At 38.1% G+C, this 20,082-nt stretch overlaps 1 protein-coding gene across 5 annotated transcripts in view; it reads left to right on the top strand.

The window, feature by feature from the left end:
• The window catches only part of Lrrc49 (leucine rich repeat containing 49), a 136,366-nt gene that overhangs the window by 45,699 nt on the left and 70,585 nt on the right, over positions 1-20,082 (top strand). For all 5 annotated transcript variants that reach the window (XM_063246803.1, XM_003477639.5, XM_023560643.2 and 2 more), the window contains one exon: positions 3,274-3,335. In XM_063246803.1, the coding sequence (XP_063102873.1) occupies positions 3,274-3,335 (62 nt within the window). The remainder of the gene's footprint in view (positions 1-3,273; positions 3,336-20,082) is intronic.

Below are 20,082 nucleotides of genomic sequence, written 5' to 3'. Positions count from 1 at the left end.
AGATATTTTAGCATTCTGACTATTTGGTAATAGTTTCTCTGCTGTTGTAGTAGTTGGAGAATTGTAGTCGTGAAAAAAATGTTAGGAGTATTTAATGCTTGACAGTAAAATAAATGTGTTGACTTTTTCTAAAGTACAGAATGACTTAGCTTTCTTATGTAATTTCTAAACACTCTTTCTCCTTTATCCTATTGTTCCGAAATAACTATAATTATATTTTTGGGATAAGCAGATTGTGGAGTGCCAGCCCCCACCAGAATACCCTATTGGTAAAGCGAAGCTTGAAGCACACTATCTCAGCATACTCTTGGTCATGTTTTCAAGGCCAAGACGAGGTGCTTATGTTTGAGAGTTCTTAGGGTTCTAGCTTAGGGTGGGTCTTTAATATAGGGGCCTAAATAAAATTAGTAAGTGTGTGACATAACAGATAAGGATTGATGAACAGAACAAGATGAGACTTTCAGAGTGAGTTTTGGACATGCTATTAAACTTGTTTTCCATGGGATTAATAACTATCTCAGTCCCTCCAATCGAGAGTTCTGTTTAACTCTCATGAATTATATACAAACTATCCAGCAGTCCAGCAAAGTTTCTCTGTCTGTGGGCCCAGATACCAGGTATCCCTACTTCACTTACCCCTTTGGAGCTGTCCCTCCTCGGGCCTCTTGTCTGTGTCTGCTCAGGGCTGGGTGTTCGCAGGCTTGCCATGCCAATGTCATGCTTCAGTTTCTCTTTGTCTCTCTTGGATGATGAATCTTACTACTTGGATCTTACACATTTTCCATCTACGGTTTTCTGTCTCATACTTCTAGTAGTTTTTAACGTGTCTTTTTTCCTGTAAATAATTCATACATAGATAACTGATATTATTATACTATGTTTTCTTTTCATCTACTGTAATGGTAGAATTTCACACAAAAATGTATGTTTTCTCAGAAAAATGAAATTTGAGACTACAAAAATAATAATGGGCAATTATGCTTTTTAAAGTTCTAAAAAGGCTAAACGTGGATATAAGTAATTGAATTCTGATTTTTAGTCTTCAATTTGTTGTAAATATTTTTATAATTCAGGTGATAACAGTAATGATTTTGAAAATTTGATAAAGGTTTCTGATAAAATTTTGTTTCATAGATGAAGATAAACACAAAACATTATAATATCAAACAAGCCTTAAATCACTTTTCTCATGAACTATACCCTGAGGTAATTTGAAAATATATTTTAATTGCAAAAAATGTCTTGAAAGCTGTCTTTAGTCTCTGAAGGAGGTGTGCCAGAGATCCAAGAGCCAAACGTAATTTTTAAAAAAGATGCCACGATTCAAAGGAGACCCAGGATAATGCCTCTCAGTGTCTCTCAGCTGGGATCAGCAGCAATGCTTGTGCCCAGAAACAAGTTAGGCCAGCGATGGGAACCTTCAGAGCTTTCAGTGATGCAAGCAGCCCATTACAGCACATCCCAGAGTCCCCAGAGAACTTTCAGTCTGGCTGTGACTCCACCTTTCCAGAGGCCAGAGAAGAAGGAAGCTGCCATTTCCTTTGGCAAATAGAGTCCTAGGCTAAAATCTCCCATCTGTGAACAGCTTGCTCAGGAGTGGCTGCAAAGGATCGTATCAGATGAATGGTGCTGATCACCAGTGTTTTGATCAAGGGCAATTTAGGACCTAAGTTGAGAGGAAATTGGAGAATGTTATTCGGGAAAGGTTAGAGAATATCTGAAGCCAGCTTCCTTTTTCCTATGCTCTCTTAACAATCACTAGCAAGTGACTATCACAATTCTGTCACTTATATTTTTATTTTATGTATGTATGTATGTATTTATGTGTGTGTGTATGTATTTATTTTTGGGTACTGGGGATGGAACTTGCAACCTCACAATTGCCAGGCTGGCGCTTACACCACTGAGCTAAAGCTCTGGCCCTGTCACTTGTATTTTTATTTTTTAAATTTTTATCGGTACCAGGGATCGAATTCACGGCTGCCTGCAATGCCGCTGAGCTAAATCCCCAGTCCTGTCACTTGTATTTTTAAAAGAAACAAATACAGTATTTTAGGAAAAGCTAGGGATATCTGTAATTTTGAAGTGCTTTACCTAATCTCTTACTGAAATCTTAAAATGGTAGTTTTAAAATGGGGGAAAAACAGGTAGGAAGATGACTCGTGGAGTAGTAAAACAAGCTTGATTAGGTTTAAATGTTTGTCACAATAATTTGTAAAATGTATGCACTTATATTTGTACTACTCAAACTCATAAAACTGGGAATTATTACCAGTGATACTGCCCTTAAACATGAAAACTATTCTTTATGAGAAGTGCGGCATGTGGTATGTTAAGAGAATGGTACAGGACTCAGGATGAGTGAATCTGCCCTGCCCCAGCTCCTAGCATGGTGTGAACCGCCCTGACCTTAGACAACCTCAGCTGTTTATTGTTTTGCAAATGAAAATTGGACTAGGTAATTACCAGGCTTCCTCTTCACATCCTGTTACCCCAGTATATGTTACGCTCTGCAGAAGGTTTGTAGGGTTTTTTTCCTGCTTAATGAAATTAGATAGTTTTGCTTGTATCAGTTTGTAATTATTTTTAAATCACATGGGCCTATATCAATATTTACTAAGCATAAGTATTTAAAAGTAGCTGTGTGCTTTTGCCAAGTGTTTGATCATACTAAGACCTTCTAGTCTGTGCTAAGATGGGAGATTGCCCTTTTGGTGCTCTTCAGTGACCCTGGCTGTGTCGGGCTTTGAGTTTTATGGGGAAATTCTCAGTGTGTTGGCTTATTTGTAACTGAGTAGTAGATTTCCAGAGATCTGAGAACAATATAGTCAACAGCTTTGAAATTGGTACTATAGCTTGAAAAGCAAATGGTACAAATTTAAATGGCAAAGCTTCTGAACAACTTCATTTTAAAAGTGTCTTTTAGCAAATGTTTGATCACACTGTGCTTGTGCTCCAGTAAATGCTGACGTAGCACTTTGGCGTCTTTCCTGAAAGCATGCATAGAGAGGCTAGCTGCAGCGTCTCCCTCGTTCTGTTCGCCTCTGGGCTCCCCACCTTGCAAGTGGTGCAGCTCGTTCTGCGGATGTACCGAAACACTCCCATTTGGTCTGCAGTGGGGAAGAGCAGACTTCAGAGTCCAGGAGAAATCAGTGATGTAGCCGGGTTGCAGGAAATACAGATGACTATATATTTCAATAGCTGAGCAGGAAGGCATCCATAATAGGCTTTTCTCTTTCAACTGCTAATTTTTTGCTTTCTGTTTCCTTGTAGAGAGATGTGGATCATTTGCCCAGCCTCCAACGCCTGTTTCTCAGCTTCAACAATATATCTAGGTAAGTGGGAACTCTCAGCTCGTTATTAACAACCCGATTGTGTGGACTGTAGCTCTTGAGAGTGATTGTAAGTACCTTGGGGAATTTTATCCACATAGAAGACTATAAATTTGAAAATCCACGTGGAAGGCTATAAATTTGAAAATGATAGGATGCATCAAATTTCTTTGTGGAAAAATGAAGCTCTTGTTTGTCTTAATTCTTCTACTGCTAAAATAATGAAATTGATATAGCATGTGCTTATTACTTAGTTACACTTTTAGTGCTGCTCTTTTGTAATATATTTGTACTCGGAAATTTCAACATATATTTTGCTGTCCTTTGTTTGACATTCACTGTGCTAGTCAATTGAATTAGAATTTCTTTCATAAACTATCACCTATAATTTGTACAGCCATTAAGCAGGTTTGATAAAGCAGGCTACATTTGTCAGTGAGCTGTTCAGCCCAGAACTGCCTCTTGACTTGGTGTCTTCTCAGAAGTAATGCCTGGAATAGGTGGTATACTAGGATATGTAAATAAAGCCATTTTGTTTCCAAATATATGTCATGTCATCTTTTATATTTTGATGATGTCTTAATTAGTGTCAATGTGGAAGATTCACAACTGAAGTGGAGGCCTATAGTCAGACTTTGTAATGCAAATTCCCTAATTCTTTCTTTTGCCTTTCTCCCTTGTCAGAAAGGTAGGATTTCTTTTCATTGGCTCCTTCCTTTGAATGAGGGTTTGTGCTGCCCTCAGTTTTCAGCTTCCCTGGGAGGCTGTTCTTTCAACCTGATTTTATAAGAGGGCAGTAAATACTTTAGAGTCCATGTCTCATCCTGAACTCTAGCTCTATGCTTCTGAGTTTTAAAAACTAGTGTAGCTGTTGTGCATTTTTCTGCACCTTTTTCTTCTGTCATCCCTAAGTGTTCACTCCATCTTTCTATACTGTATCTCTAAAAGGTAGAGATTATCTCTCTCTTTTTTTTTCCCCCTTTCAATTTCTTTTCTTTTTTTTATTTAATTTTATTTACGGAGGAAAAAAAAAAGCAGAGAAAGGGTACAAGTTATACAGATTTACAGAAAAAAATAAACAGTAGGAAATCACTAGTTAATGGATTACATATTGTCATATTAGAAATAGTTGTTCAAGTTACAAAATTAAAGCTTATAAAGTGGACATTCCAACAGTGAGACTGCAAACAGTTCTGTTCAATGATCCAACAAAACTCAGTAATATCATTATCTATCTAATACACTTAAATATACATGCGGTTATATCATTTAGAGCACTTTCTTTTCCTCTCTTTTGTACAATGACAATTACACATTTTGGGTTTTGTTGCTCCCACAGTTCTTACTACTTTTTTGGAAGAGAGTAGAACCAAATGTGACATAACAGAACAGAGTCAGTCAAATCAAAAGGGTGGACATAATAGATAATGTAAAAGCATAATACAAGGTGATCAACAATGGTTACCATAATGCCTCCCGCTATCTCAAATAGAATTGCCTATATCATCAGTTATAATAAAATTGAACAAAACAGTAAAGAACAAAATCGGCAAAACCAAAACATTGGAGACATTACAGCTCTTCAAAAGTAGATAATAGTCAACCAGAATGGGCGTCATAATGAATCCCACTATCTTCACAGCTGTTGCCTAAACTTTCAAACCTGGTACTATTAAGCAAAACAGAATAGAGGGACATCAGTCAAAACAAAATGGTGAGAACAATACAGGGCTTTAAATCAAGATAATGGAAAGTCAAAGTGGGTTACTATAATATATCCTGCTATTTATTTATTTATTTTTCCCCTAATTAAAAGGATAAAAAAAAGTAAATAATAAAATGGAGATTGAGATAAAAGAGGGCATAATAGCAAAACAGCACAGATCAAAACATAACCATTTAAGCAAAATAGTGTTTCACCACAAGATAATCCTGACATAAAAGTAGTTACCATATTGTCTCTTTCCTTGAAATCTTTGAGTATAACTTCGTATACTGTAGCATCAAATATATCAAAACAATGTAAAACCATTTAAGAGAATGACAGTATTACAAGGTATTTAGAATCAACCAACAGAAAATGAACAAAGGTTTCTGTATAATCTCCTTGTCTATAAAAGTTTTTGCTTATACTATCATACATAATAAAATCCAATAAGATACAACCTGTTTAGACCAATGGAGACAGAAGAACAAAAGCTTGATGAGACTTCAAAACAAGATGATAAATCAGTGTTACCTATTAAGACATCATTTTCTCCAAAATAGCTGTTTTTATCATCCAATCTTCTCTGCCTCATTTCTGTTGAGCTCTTTTTCTGTCATTAGTTGTCAGTTTGTCTTCTTCATTTTGCTTTCTGCTCCATTCATTGTGGCCTCTCTGCCACTATTTTTGGATTCTTTGTATTTTTCTTTTTTAGAATATCCTGCAGTATTCTCTGTAGAGTTGAATTGGTGGTTGCATATTCTCCTAGTTCCTCTTTATCCTGGAAGCACCTTGTTTTTCCATCAATTTCCAGGGATACTTGTGCAGGATATATCAATCTTGGCTGGAGATTATTATTTTTCAAAGCTTGAATTATTTCCCCCCACACTCTTTGTGATTTGATGGTTTGTGCCAAGAAATCTGCTGTAATTCTGATGGGTGTTCCCTTGTAAGGGATCTGTTTCTTGTCTCTGACGGCTTTTAGTATTCTGTTCTTGTATTGGATTTCTGGAATTTTAATTATTATATGCCTGGGTGTTGCTCTGTTTGGGTTGTAGGTGGCTGGGATCCTGCATGCCTCATACATCTGAGTATCTTTACCTTTTGCTAAATTAGGAAAATTCTCCTAGATTATTTCTGGGAGTAGCTTTTGTAGTTCGTTTGTTTGTGTCCCTATTTCTTCTTTTATGTTCTTAATTCTTAAGTTATAGATCCTCTTATCATCTTCTAGTCTTTGTATTATTGCTTCTTGTTTCTTCGTTATTTTTAAGAAGTTTTTCATTTCATGCTCCCATATTACAAATCTGCCCTCCAGTTCAGATAATCTGTCCTTAGTTTCTTTCAAGCTGTTATGCCAGTTTTCGATAGAGTTTCTAGTTTCCTGGTAATCTCTTTGAACCTGCTTCACGTATTCTGTGCTTTCTCTATTTTCTCCATCAAACAATTCTCCCCTCTTTTTCTGTTCTTCCATTCCACCATCTGTTTTTTCTTGGGTAGTGCTTAGCATTTCTCTAACTATTCTGCTTATGTCTAGCTTCAGGTCATTAATAATTTCATTCCTGAACTCGTCTATGAGGCTCTGGAGATAGCTCTTTATATCTATTGGTGCTGTGTCTGCTATTGCCTCTTTCTCAGGATTGGGGGTCGAGGACCTTTTCTTGTTGCTGCCTCTTCTCATATTCTTTATTCCTTATATATGCAAGTGTATATAGGAGGCCCAGCTTCCTTCCCTGTCAGCCACAGTCTGATTGAATTGTGCCGGCTAGGTGTTCCTGCCCACCACAGCGCACCAGGAAGTTGCAGACCAGGCAGCCTATGCGGGGCCTGCCCCTCCAGGTCACCTTCAGGCGCTGGGATCTGGGTTGTGCTAGTCTACTGGGTCTCAGTCAGCAGCGTCACGTAAGCTAGGCACTGCTCACCAATCCCGCTTGAGAGGGGGATACGTGACTGAAGTCACTGCAGCGCCCTGTTCCCGCAAGTCTGCCCGGTCCCAGAATGTCCTCTGTTGGAGTCTCCTAGACTGTGGAAGAGTCCCAGTTTCTCTCACTCACCACAGGTCAATACACAGCTCCCCGCCCGTCCTGCTTTCAACTCCGTTCACCGATTCCCGTTCTTGGAGCTTTCGCTTGTCTCTCTCCCTGCTGAGCCGATGTAGATGCAGCAGCGGCAGCGGGAAACCCAAATTGCAGCTTCCAATGGCGCGGGCTCCAGCTTCCACACTGAGGCTTTTCTGTTCCTGTTATAGCACCAGGATAGCATTCCCAGTTGGTTTCTCTCAGCCCAGTTCGTTCTTGGGTCAGCAGGGCATATCTCCACTTGCTTATGATTCCTTACTCCGCACCATTCCTAAATTCTAAGCTGGGTCTTTCAGAGAGCCTCCGTAGCTGCTACTATCTGTCTGCCATGTTCTCCCGGAAGTTGAGATTATCTCAATATGGTGAGCTTTCAGAAATACTGTCACAAAGAAAATTCCTGTAATCTTTCTTTTTTTCCTCTGTGGAAAAATATGACAAGTTTTATGATAGGCTTTTCATATCCATCTCAGTTTACACTGACTGCAGTATTTTCTAGCTGCCTTTCTCCCTTGTCAGAGAGGTAGGATTTCTTCCCATTGGCACTGGAAGGAACAGTTTTGTTTTTTTAAGAAAGGGTCCTGCTGTGTAGTCCAGGCTGGTCCAGAAGTAACTCACCATGGAGTCCAGGCTGCTCTGGCAATTCTTCTGCCTCAGCTTCTGGAGTGCTGGGCCAAGCCATGTGCTACCTTGCCCGGCTCCTTAATGGAATTTCTACCTGAAGACCATTAACAACTTGTTCAAGAAAAGAAAATATTAGCTGTTTAAGGTGCTGCAAACCCTTCGATTTAAACCTGGGATAGAACTCATTACTTTTTTTTTTTTTTTTTTTTTTATCTGCCTGTCCTTTTTCTGAGGGTGCATTCAAAGAGGTAAAAGCATAGGCATGTGGGGGTTGTGACGCTCTCAGGTCCCTAGGGTGTTAGAACTTCTGCCCTCCTAAATTTCTGGCTCTCTAGGGAGGGGTTCATCGTTTCTTCTATATGAGGAACTTTCTTTCAAAATCTATAAGTTTCATCCACGTTGCAAAATAAAAATAAGATTAATTGGAAGTTGGGGTATAGCTTGTTGGTAAAGCACTTGCCTAGCATACATGAGACTCTAGATTTGATCTCCAGCATTGCAAAACCAACAAAAATTTTAAAAATACTTTGTTGGGTTTGGTAATGAATACTTGTAGTCCCAATTTCTCAGGAGGCTGAGGCAGGAGGATCATGAGTTTAAAGCCAACCTGGGTTATGACCTCCATCTCAGACAAAATGAAACCAAAAAGATTAGTGTTTAATATTTATAACTATGTTTTTAAAAAGCATGATTCCTCAAGAAATTGAGACAGAAATGAGTCAACAATTTCAAGATTTTCATTTTCATACTGTTACTTTCTGTGTTTCTGCATAGGCTTAGTGTTCTACTTTCTTCTAGTGTTTCCAGCCGATCTCCGGCCAAGCAAAGTAGATTTTATGCTCCATTTCTGTGAAGACAAAGTTTGAGGAGGGAAATTGAAGAGGGAGAGAGAGCCTTAAAAACTTTACTTAAGACACACATATGTTAAGTATCTGATGACCTGGAGTGACACTATGGTATCTTTTTTTTTTTTTTTTTTTGTCTTTTTCCTTTTTATCAGTACCAGGTATCAAATTCACGACTGCCTGCTTGCAAGACAGGTGCTTATGCCACTGAGCTAAATCCCCAACCCCTGACACTATGGTATCTTTTTAGGGCCCAGTTGTCCTACTGTGTTCTTTCTTAATAAAATTGCCAGGTTTTGTGTGTCAGTGGCCCAGGAATATGAGAAGTCAGTAAGATAGAAACAGCAATGTAAAGCCAAAAGTCAGACCATTTTGATCTCGCAAGTAGAATTCAGAAAGTAAAATTATCCAACTGTTACAACCTTTTGGATGGGTGACAGACAAAAATATATTGATTGTTTTGTTATAGGACTTCCTAGGTTTTTGCCAAGTGGTCCTTTTTCATCAACTATTCTGTTCTCAGGAGAAGTGTGTAGGTTTCCAAATGGGATGGCCTGCTGTGGGAGTCACAGGGTTTCAGCTTGGGATGCACAGGTATTTACACTGAGTGGTGGATTCATTGTGCGTGTGATGACAGACACTCTATTGTATGCTTGCTATGAGAACAGTGCACTTAGTTCCATCATAAGTGTCTTAGTTACTTTTCTCATTGCTGAGACAAAATATTTGACACCCAGCATTAAAGGAGGAAAGGTTTATTTCAGCTCACCATTTCAGTCCATAGTCCGCTGACTCCAAGGCAGAGTGGCATGGCAGAAGAGAAACAGTTCATGGAGAGCAGGCAGGAGACAGCACAGCAGCGAGCAGCAGTGGCCGCAGTGAGCTTGCTTTCTCTCTCCCCCTTGTGTACTGTCCAGGCTGTAAGCCTGTTGGTGGATGCCACCCACACCTAAAGAGAGGTTTCCATTATCCGCACCCCTAATCCCAGTATCACATCCTTAATCCACACTCACACACCCTAATCCAGCTACCTTCAAAACTCCCATCTATGACCGTAGGAGGCTTTGGGGATACATCTAGGTACTAGCCATACCAGGAAACATGCAAGACATCCTGAGAGAGTGAATGATATGTCCCATGCTGTGTGTTTCAGTAGAACCAGTATTCCTGTTTAAATGTCCCTCAGAACATTCATAGTCTAGTGAGAAACACAGAGACACACATAGCTAATTATATTACACTGTATTAGATTTAGTTATAGTAATATGGAGAGATGATTGGAGAGCAGCAGGGAATACAGGTCTGCCTGGGGGAGGAAAGTCAAAAAAGCCTTCCCAGGAGGAGGTGGTACTTGGCTGAGCTGTAAGTAAAGGCTAGTTCTCTTAGAAAAATGAAGGATACCTAACATATTCCAGGTGGGGTACAACCTGGGCAAAGCTGACGCATGACACAGAGGGCTCATTGTGCTAGGTTTGCCCTTTGAGGACCTGCAGTGAAATCTTATCCTTTATCTCTCCCTACCTGTACACTAACTAGCTCATATATTGTTGGGGGTGCTGCCGTCCATTTCCTGATGACCACTCTGACAGAAACATTCCATATTTCATCAGGAGGGTCAGTTATATTCAGAAGTGATCGTTCCATTGTTTAGCTCTTCAAGATTCCTGATTGGTTTTGTTTTTCCTGACTCTTATTATCTTAATTTCTGGATAGTCTGTTATAACTTTGCTTGCTTGTTTTATTTGTTTTTGTTTTTTGGGGGGAGATAACATTTTATTGGATTTATAGAATTTATTTTTCTTCCTTGGAATTAGTACCTGTGTTTCTTATTTAAACAAAAGAAACAAAAGTGCTTATCCTTTCTCTGTTCTTTTATTACTGTGGTATTTTGGCTGACAGTTTACATTTATAAATTGGGATCTACCAGATGGGTTTTTTCTTCAGCATAAGTGAAAATTTATGATGAATGCCAATTAAAAGTACTACTCAGCATCTCTGTGTGCAGAGGAGGTAGGGAGGAGGGGAGCACCGCCGCTTGGCGATTGAATTTCCTTTGTGATGTGCACACACAAGAGACTTGCTTCCTGGGCGTTGGGGCTCCATACTCATCTTGGCCACCAAAACTTAACCTGGAGCACTGTCCTTCTCCTCGCTCATCATTTCCAACTGGGGATAGCTCAGGAGTCAGCCAGTCTAAATATTGAAAAGAAGCAAATTGCTACTTTGATAAGTGCCTGGACAACTGACCTATGTCCACTGCAACACCTGCTGCCACCTCTCACTTAGGGACTAGTCTAAGGCTAGTCAAAGCCTGTGACGCTTACTTCCACTCCGTGATGCTCCTGTCCCTCACAGATGCCTTCAGCAAGTGGGTAGTGCTGCTTCTACCTGCTTTATAGCTTCTGCCACTTTTTTAGCATTCTTGTTTGTCAACAGACCTCCTTCTGGGTTTCTAGTACTACTGTGGATATTTCCATCCTGTTGTGTTCCGTCATTCCAAAGAGCACTTGAAAGTGTGGTGAGGTAAGGCTGGGTGCTCAGGCAGCCATACTGATAGGTATCTTTCCTTGGGGTGATTTCCTCAAACGGCTACATGTGAAGATATCCTGGGAAGCTTTAAAAATGCGTGATCACTGGTTCATCACCAGATAATCTGCTCCAGTAGATTTGCAGCAGGGTCAGGGATATGTATTTTATTAAAATTTCTCAAGATTCTAATATGCAGCTCAGTACTGATTATGTGGCCTCAGAATGAGACCATTAACTTAGAGATCACCATTTTATACAAAATTTTTCCTAACCCTTAGAAGGAAAAACTTTTTAAACAAGAATATTTGTTAAAGATAAATGCTTGCTGCCTTCAAGAGGAGATTCTTTATGATCCATACCCAAAACTGAAGTTCATTTCTAGTGAGACAGTTGCAGACTTCTTCTATTCACTATAAGAGTAAGCTATAATTAATTCATGACCATTGTCTAGCTTTCATTTTCCAATGTGGAAAGTGTTGTTACAGATTTGTTTTGCTTTCAAAGAAAAGAAAGAAGGCTCTCACATTGCTATGCCTTGATTGCTGTCATGGTTTATGTCGGTGGCCCCCAGGCTACATGCCTTTGCATTGTGCGTTTGTGATTGGTTCATTGTCTGGCGCTTGGATTGATGATGTCAGTGCTACACCGCCTAGGGGTGGAGCCAGCGTCCGTCCCGTGTGCCCCCCCCCCATGCCACCCTGCCTTGGAGCCAACCTAGTATGTACTGAAACCTCAAAAAGTGTAAGAAACCTTTCCTTTGGCAATTTTGAGCATAAGATATTTTGTCTCAGTGAGGAGTAAAAAGTAACTAAGACAATCACTTAGAAGGAAGTGTTTGTTGTTTCCCGAATGGAGGGGAAAGTGTTAACCAATGGAAAGGAATCAAGAGCTAATCAAGGTGAAATATCAGCTTAGGATCTTTGGTCTCATGTTATTTTTTTAAATTGTGGTAAAACACATATAACATTAAATTACTATATTAATTTTTTAAAGTGCACAGTTCAGTACTGTTGAGTACCTTCACATTGTTCTGCAACTCGTCTCCAGAATCCTTTTGTTTTGCAAAACTGAAATCTTACCCATAAAATAAGTCTCTACTACCTGCTCCCCGTGACCCCTGGCAGCCACCATTCTTCTGTCTGGCTCTATGAATTTGATTGCTCCAGATACTTCATAAGAGTGGAATCCTACAGGATTTGCCTTTTTGTGCCTGGCATATTTCACTCAGCATAATGTAATCAAGGTCCAGCTGTGTTGTAGCATATGTCAGAATTTCCTTCCTTTTTAAGGTTGAATGTTCAAGTTATTCGTGAGTAGTGTAGAATAGACTCAAACAGGAAGATTGCTGAAGGAGCCATCCCTACCTTTCCATTCTCATTGCCTTCCCAAAGTACCTAGACTCCTGTCCCAATAGACTCGCCTATTTTTATTGGTCTTCACTCTTACTATTTTCCTTGGTCTTTGACAATTACCCTTTCACTAGCTGAGTAATCTTGATCATGCTTCATATCTCAGAGTAAATGAAGTCAAGGATTCTTAGACCTAAATATGCATGAAAATCATTTGCTAAAACACACTTTTGTGGGATCCACCTCACGTGGATCCTAATTCACTAGTTCTAAATCTAAACCCAGGAATTTGAGTAGTAACTCAGCTGACTTAAAAATATCACTGGTTTGTGCTTTCAGCCTGTAGGTCAGAACACCTAAACAAATCCTAAAATCAACTCAGTGGTTTCAGATCAGGAAAATAATGGTGAAGGTGCTGTGCTACTACAAAGTCTCTAGTGACTTACACTAGTAATCACTAAGCACAGCTTTAAGGGTGTGTCTTTTTGGATTTTTCTAGTTACCGATCTCCAGGGCAAGATTATCTCCAGGGTGTTCTCAACATTTTACTGAAATTAGTTCATTATTTTATTTTTATTGGAAAGTCATTTTTCTTACCTTTTTCTCAAGGTGTGCTTCAATTTGTCAAGTCACTCTGTATGAATTTTACATCCAGAAAAAGACCAGGTTCTGTGTGGGAAACTGAGAGAACCTCAGACTGCCCTACCGTTGTCTCCTTTAATACTCATTGATATTTTAAGAAGAAATTGTTTCACTGACCTTCAAGAATATGTTCTTGGTTTGAGATCAGATTGATCCCTAAAGTGTTCCAAGAGTTGAAGATAGAAGGCTTCATTCTTCCAGAACTGACAATGTCATTTATGCCATTTTGGTTTTTTATAAGAAATTAATTTTCCAGTAGATGCATGGTGGGACCATGATGCTAGGTGAAACACATCAGAGATACAAGCTTAAATGTCACATGGTTCCTCTTACATGAGAAACTCAAATTATAAGGAGCAAAATAAATGGTAGTAGAGGAAAAGGGTAATAGAACTTTTGCAGAAGGGAAAGGGACCAAGAAATGGAGGGAAGGAAATGAAGAAAAGAATTAAAATGTGGTGTAGAGACTGAGGATTTAGCTCAGCGGCGTGAACACCTGCCTTGCAAGCAGGCGGTCGTGAGTTCGATCCCTGTTACCGATAAAAAAAAAAAAAATGTGGTGTGTGCATGCATCAATTCTCCACGGGGAATGTAATTATTATGTACTGGGAACATGTACTAATTTTTTAAAAACTTAAAAATTTCATTTTCTGTAGTTTCTAGGCATATCTGTTAAAATACTTTTCCTGTATAGTTCAAGTTAATGGATACTGTACCGAAAATTATGTGAATCTTCTTACTAACAGTAGAAGAAATCCAACTTTCAGAGGAAATCAACTATCAACAGGTCTTTTTTGTCTTCCAGTTATAATTTGAGAAATGACTACAAACTTGTAGCAGAAATTTCATTTTCGGTACCCATTTACCTCCTGTAGAGATGTTTACATGGGTGACATGGGATTCACCTTGAGATAACCATTTAATTGCAGTTTTCCAAGTGTGGTGCACATTACCAAGAAATAACCCATAAAAACACATTTAAAAAAAAATTTTTTTCCCCATTCATTACTGCTTTGCTTTTTTCCTGTGAACAAAATCCCCTGAGTATGGGTGGGCAGGTCTGCCTGTAGAGCCCAGCTCCAATTTTTGAATTCTTTCAGATAGGAAATAGGTGAAAAACTATAGCCACAACTAATGATAGATTTATTCTATCACTTTAGAAAAAATATGTTTTGAAGTAAGATAATTTGTTTTTAATGTTTTAGGGTTTTAATCATTTTTAGGGTTGACAATTATTGGATCAAAATCTATTTTATTTAAAACCTAGAACTCTTTGTAAAATGAGTTTTATATAATCCTCCACTGTATTCTTATTTCAGTATTGCTTTCTAATGGTTTTCCTTTTAAAGATCAGAAGTAAAAATTATTATGGAATACATAAAATTTTAAAATGTTTGAACCAACTTCATTGCTTCATTGTTTTTAGGATTCATTTTTAAAGTTTTTATACTCAGGCTATAATACTTGGCCCACTAATAATAAAGTCTTCATTTTTATGTACATAATTAAGAATTATGCTACTTAAACAGTCTTTGGAGTTAAAGGAACTGGCACTACTGTCATTCACATAGATCTCTGCAAAGTTATCCTATAAATTATTTCTGTAGATAAATGAACATTGGAAATTAACTTCTTGGGCTGGGGATTTATTTAGCTCAGCAGCATAAGCGCCTGCCTTGCAAGTATGCGGTCGCGCGTTCGATCCCTGGTACCAATAAAAAAATGAAAAAGACAAAAAAAAAAAAAAAAGAAAGAAATTAACTTCTTTATGTGCCTTATCTTTACAGTTTTGTATATGATTACACATTCTATAAATTTTTGCTTTGCACTAGCATTTTGAAGGGAAAAGAATGAAATTGCTTTATGCAGCATCTCCTGATTTACTAAATTGCATATAGGATTGACTGCCAAGAGAAAATTATTTAGGAGGCATGAATGGGGGTAATGGTTCCATTCAGATGTGTTGTCAGGAAGTAGATAAAACCAGGCACTCACCGTTCGGTTGAAGCAAGACAGAGATTTCATAGGATATTGGAAAGCTGAGCAGGTGACCTCATGTTTCAACTCAGCAAAGGTTTTCCCCATTTTTATACCTCTCACTTATTGTTGCAGTAAGCATTGGAGCAGTGTTTTCGGCAGACTGATTTGTAAGCCTGTGGCTTATCAAGAAGTCAGAGGTGACAGAGCAGGCAAGAATAATAGACAAAGACAAAGCAGCACAGATACAAGGCAGTGGGGAGACTGGGCCTCCTGTCATGTTTGTTTTGTTCTGTTTATATTAGCATTGGAAGCAAGAAGGGCAAAAGTATCAGTTGGATAGCAGTGGCTTTTTGACTTTTCTTAGTTACTTAGTTGCTCATTTATTATCCTCTTCGTATCTTGGCATTTATATAGTAATTTAAAGTATTAAATCTGTATGTACAAAAGTATGTACAAGTGCTATCATGAACTTCCTTTATAACATTATGAAGTGTGAAGTGATATATCATATGTACTTCTCAATTCCCCATTATAAATCTGCTGAAATTAATCTTTCCCAAATTATAAATTGTATCCAATTCAAAGATTTCTTCAGTGGATATTATTGATGAGTTTTTCCACCTCTGCTTTCTCTGTCAGTAAACATACACACATCATGCAAATTACCTTTGCACTCAAAAATGAGACTCTACAGTTACAATAAAGTATCTGGAATTTTTTTCTGTGAGTCAAAATTGCATATGTGTGCAGTGTATTTTAAGAAATCTTCTGGAACTAAAATTATACTAAGGCTCTGGGAGTAGGTGGTTTGCATACCTTGTCTCAGTCTAGGTTGACACTTACACAACTGTGAGACTGATAGCTATTGATGGCAATAAGCTTGCATTTTTAAGCAAAAACATTGTATCAAAGGTCCTTTGAGATTTTGTTAATGTGAAAGTTCCAGGAATTACAGGAGAATTTTTGTCACTTACTGCTATCTGGAATTACTTTTAATTAAATACTGAGTGATTGTTTCTAGGTCAGAAACAAAGATGATAAATTGAGACCAATATGTATTTTATGATTTCTTTTATTTTGTTCTACAAGTACAATGAAATTCAAAGTATATCCAGAAACAAACTTAATGTATAAATAGGTGAAATCCAAAATGTACTTAGGACCAAACTGAAGATATGTAAAGTTTTCTGTAATGCTAGTTTTATACTAACAGAAATTACCAAAGTAATTTTGAAACAGTGTATTTTAAGAATACAACAATGAATGTACCAATTTAAAATAAAGGCAAATAAACGAGCAAAATTTTGAAGTGAACAAAAATTTGTCAGTTAATTTCAGGAAACAAGCAAGTTCAAAATCCGTAACACCAAAACTTCATGTATAAAATCTGCTATCTGCAAAACTTTCAAGTTGATCCACTGGAGGAAATTTGTTTATCCTTCATGATCAAAACTCACCCCAAACCAGGAGGATTATTTTTATTTACAGTCACTGTGGTCTCCAAAGAGAAGATAGGGATCTCAGCTCATTCCTCACCCATGGGGATAGGTTAGTGCTGAACTTTGTCACAGGAAAAATTGTAAGATGCAGCATTGTCAGCCTTGGAAAGGTATGTTAGGTCTAAAGCAGTACTCAGAGGGGAGTGTGGGGGCTCACAGAAGGAAAGGCGCTGTGGTCCGGGACTGAGGGGTGTACGTGGTCTTGGGGATGTGTCCAGGGTGGGTGAGCTAGGATGCTGCTCCTGCAGTCTGTTAGGCTACCTATGTGGAGACTGGCCTCAAATGCAAGTATTGTCAGGTGTTTTCATTTTAGAGAGATGATGCACACTTCCTGGTGCTGCCTCCTTGGGACTAGAGGTCTGTGGGAGGAAGGATATAGGCGCAGCTTACAGGTGAAAAGCACAGGCCCTGCTTAAAGTGTATCCTGGAAGTGAAAGGGCCTTGTACGTTTTGTGTCCTGAATCTGCAGGTTTTCTTAGAAGTACAATTTTGAAATCACAGTCTTCCTTGTCTCCTTTCTGCCTATCTTTATTTGTTCTATCCTGACTCATCCACTGCCTTCATATGTATGCCCTGCAGTACACAGTGATGTCTGCTTCATATGTGTGCAAGTAGGCTTTACCCACCTTATCATAATTGTTGTTACAACTGGCACAGAGTAGGCACTCAGTTAAATTTTGGTTTGGTTAATGAACAAATTCAGCCACATTATAAATCTGGTGTTATTCAGTATTTATAGATAATTTTAACAGCCTTGTTCAACAGATTACCTTATTTGGTTGTCGAAGGATTCAATTTGCAGCAATTGCATCATGGTTTTCCCTTGGGATATAAATCTACTAAAATGTAATTGAGACAAAGAAACCACTTTAAGGTTCTTTTCCAATCAAGTTGGATTATCATTAACAACTGTCTCAAGATTGTTAAACCCTAGGCTTAGTTTAAAGCAGTAGTTTAAATTCAGTAGCGTACTATTTGAATACTTGAACAGATTTAAAGTTCCTTCTTAGAGAAGAACTAAGACCTTGCTTCAAAAGGTAGAACCTGAATTATTTGATGCAAAGATAAGATAGCCCTTTTGTTTGTGCAAAAATATTATATATATATATATGTATATATATATATATAAAATCCTTGTCTATTAATTCCAACATCTGTGTCATCACTCATGCTATTTCTAGTAAGTTTTTTCCTCCTAATATGTGTTACAGTTTATTGCTTTTTCCTCATCTGGTGATTTTTGATTGTGTTCTAGTCATTTTGGGTGCTATATTGTTGAGAATATGGGCTTTGTTGCCTGAATTTAAAGGTATTGAGTTTTGTTTTGATAACCTAGTAGATAATCAGGTTGATCTTGGGGCTTATTTGTAGTTTTTAAGCTTTTTTAAAAACACATATTGCAGATCTAGAGTGATACTGATTCTAGCAGTAGAGTATCTTTTGGGATGTAAACAAATAGCCCTAGGTTTTATTACTTTTGGGGTGTAAGCACACAGTTCTGGGAAACAAATTTCTATGTCACTTTGAAAGTCTGTTCTTTTAATCACCCTTTAAGTCATGTGCCAATTTTCTTTGTTGAGAAAGCCCTTACTAGGCAGACATGAAGATGTTCACATGTTGCGCGACTGTCCATGGACCTCTAGTATATGTATAATTGGGAAGTGCAGTGGGGGTCTCTGCATCCTGGTTGAGATCCATTGTCTCCCTGCTCCGCTTGGCTTGTAAATACTCTTCTTGTCTTACAACCTCTCAATAGTTATATTTCACTAGGCTCCTTAGGTTTCACCCTGTTCATGTGCACCGTAATATTTAGCCAAATGCTGAACAGTTCCTTCTCTGTACAGCTTCCTCCTCTCCACTCCTCACCCCCCAACACCTAGTAGCCTCAGTGAACCCAAATTCTGACCTCAGTTTCATCTACCCAGTGAGAGCCCTGTGCGGTCTTTGCAGCTACTGCCTGTGCCATGATCTGGAAAGTGCCCCTCAGCAGAAGCCAATATGAGTGAGACCTTTCTGTTTTTCTTCTCTTCATGCTGTCTGCAGTGCATGTGTCATATGTTTAGCTGATTTCATATTTACATTGGAAGAGTCATCCAATATCATCATGGCTGAAATTGCAACTTCTATCTACTAGAATTTCAAATTGTCTTGATTATACGTCATCTTTGCTATTTACTGTCTGTACTTAAATCAATAATATATCATTCTTGTTTTTAAGAAATAGTGTTTTAATCTCATTCTTACTCAGTAGCTCTTCAGATATTGAAAATGAGCAGTTTACAAATAGACTAAAAATCTATTCTTTAGATTGGTTGAACTGCACTTAAATATGTGATTTGTTCAGAAGATCCCATGCTTTCATCTTTATCACTTTATCTCACTGCAGAAATGCCTTTAAAACCTCTATTTAAACATATTTTAATCTTTAGTGAAGAGACTGAGGCAACAACTAACTAAATCGGAAACTATTTGTGACAGTACAGGATCGTGTTATTCTCAAAAGAGAAGTTCCTTTCCTATTTGTGAGGGGAAGAAGCATGTAATTAAAAGCTATGTTAAATTATTTGGAGTAAATCTGTAAGAACTGTATTTCTGTACTTGCTGCTGACTTGATGTTCAAAGGAAGGAGTGACAGCCAATGTACCTTTTCTGAGTTCTGAATCATTGAAAAGAATCAGGTGAGTAAAGCCTAAAATAGCAGAATGCGGGTAGATACGCATCTACATCAGGCTTCCTAATACATCCTTCCTGAATTAGAATTTTTGCTCTCTGTCACTGGCAGAGGAATTGGAAAAGCAAAAGCTGCTTCTGTGCAGAGACTTGAGATGAATAAATGCCCCATCGTGGAGACTGGATGGCTTGAGTGAAAAATAGTAGAGTCTAGGATTGTTTCTCCCATCTTCCCAAAAAGACATTACTTCCCCCTCTTTGGAATTTTAACTTTTAACTTTTGATTTTAAAGATAATTTTATGGAGTGCTGAAACTTAACTCTAACAGGGAAGGAAAATATTGCCTGGTCTTGAAGGGCGCTGGAGTTAGTTAAAACAGAGAGTTATTTTCTTTTTTCTTTCCTTTTCCTTTATTTATTTATTGATTGATTGATAACAGGTACTTACCTGGCAGGTGCTTGTGCTGCTCAACTATTCTTTTTCCTTTTTTTTGGTACCGGGGATTGAACTCATGACCTTGCGTTTGCCAGGCAGGCGCTTGTGTCACTGAACTAAATCCCTGGCTCATTGCTCAACTATTCTTAAAAAAAAAGTCATATACGTACAAGTAAAGGAAATACAGTTCTCTATACATGAGGAGAATAATTCTGGATTTTTGTATTGAAAGGAAGTGAAGCAATCTTGTTTATTCTTTGTGCATACAAAGGTATCATAGTAAATTAATTAAGGCCCCATATATCTTAAAGGGTAGTTCAAAACTGTCAGTGCCAGTGTGTGTGTGTGTGTGTGTGTGTGTGTGTGTGTAAAAGGTTTCAATTAATAAATGAAAATAATA

Source organism: Cavia porcellus, unplaced genomic scaffold, assembly GCF_034190915.1.
Source record: "Cavia porcellus strain 051 isolate PalLab524CR breed Dunkin Hartley unplaced genomic scaffold, mCavPor4.1 scaffold_4, whole genome shotgun sequence".
NCBI lineage: Eukaryota > Metazoa > Chordata > Mammalia > Rodentia > Caviidae > Cavia > Cavia porcellus.
Note: the sequence above shows the minus strand (reverse complement) of the source record. Positions and strands in the feature narration are given on the sequence as shown.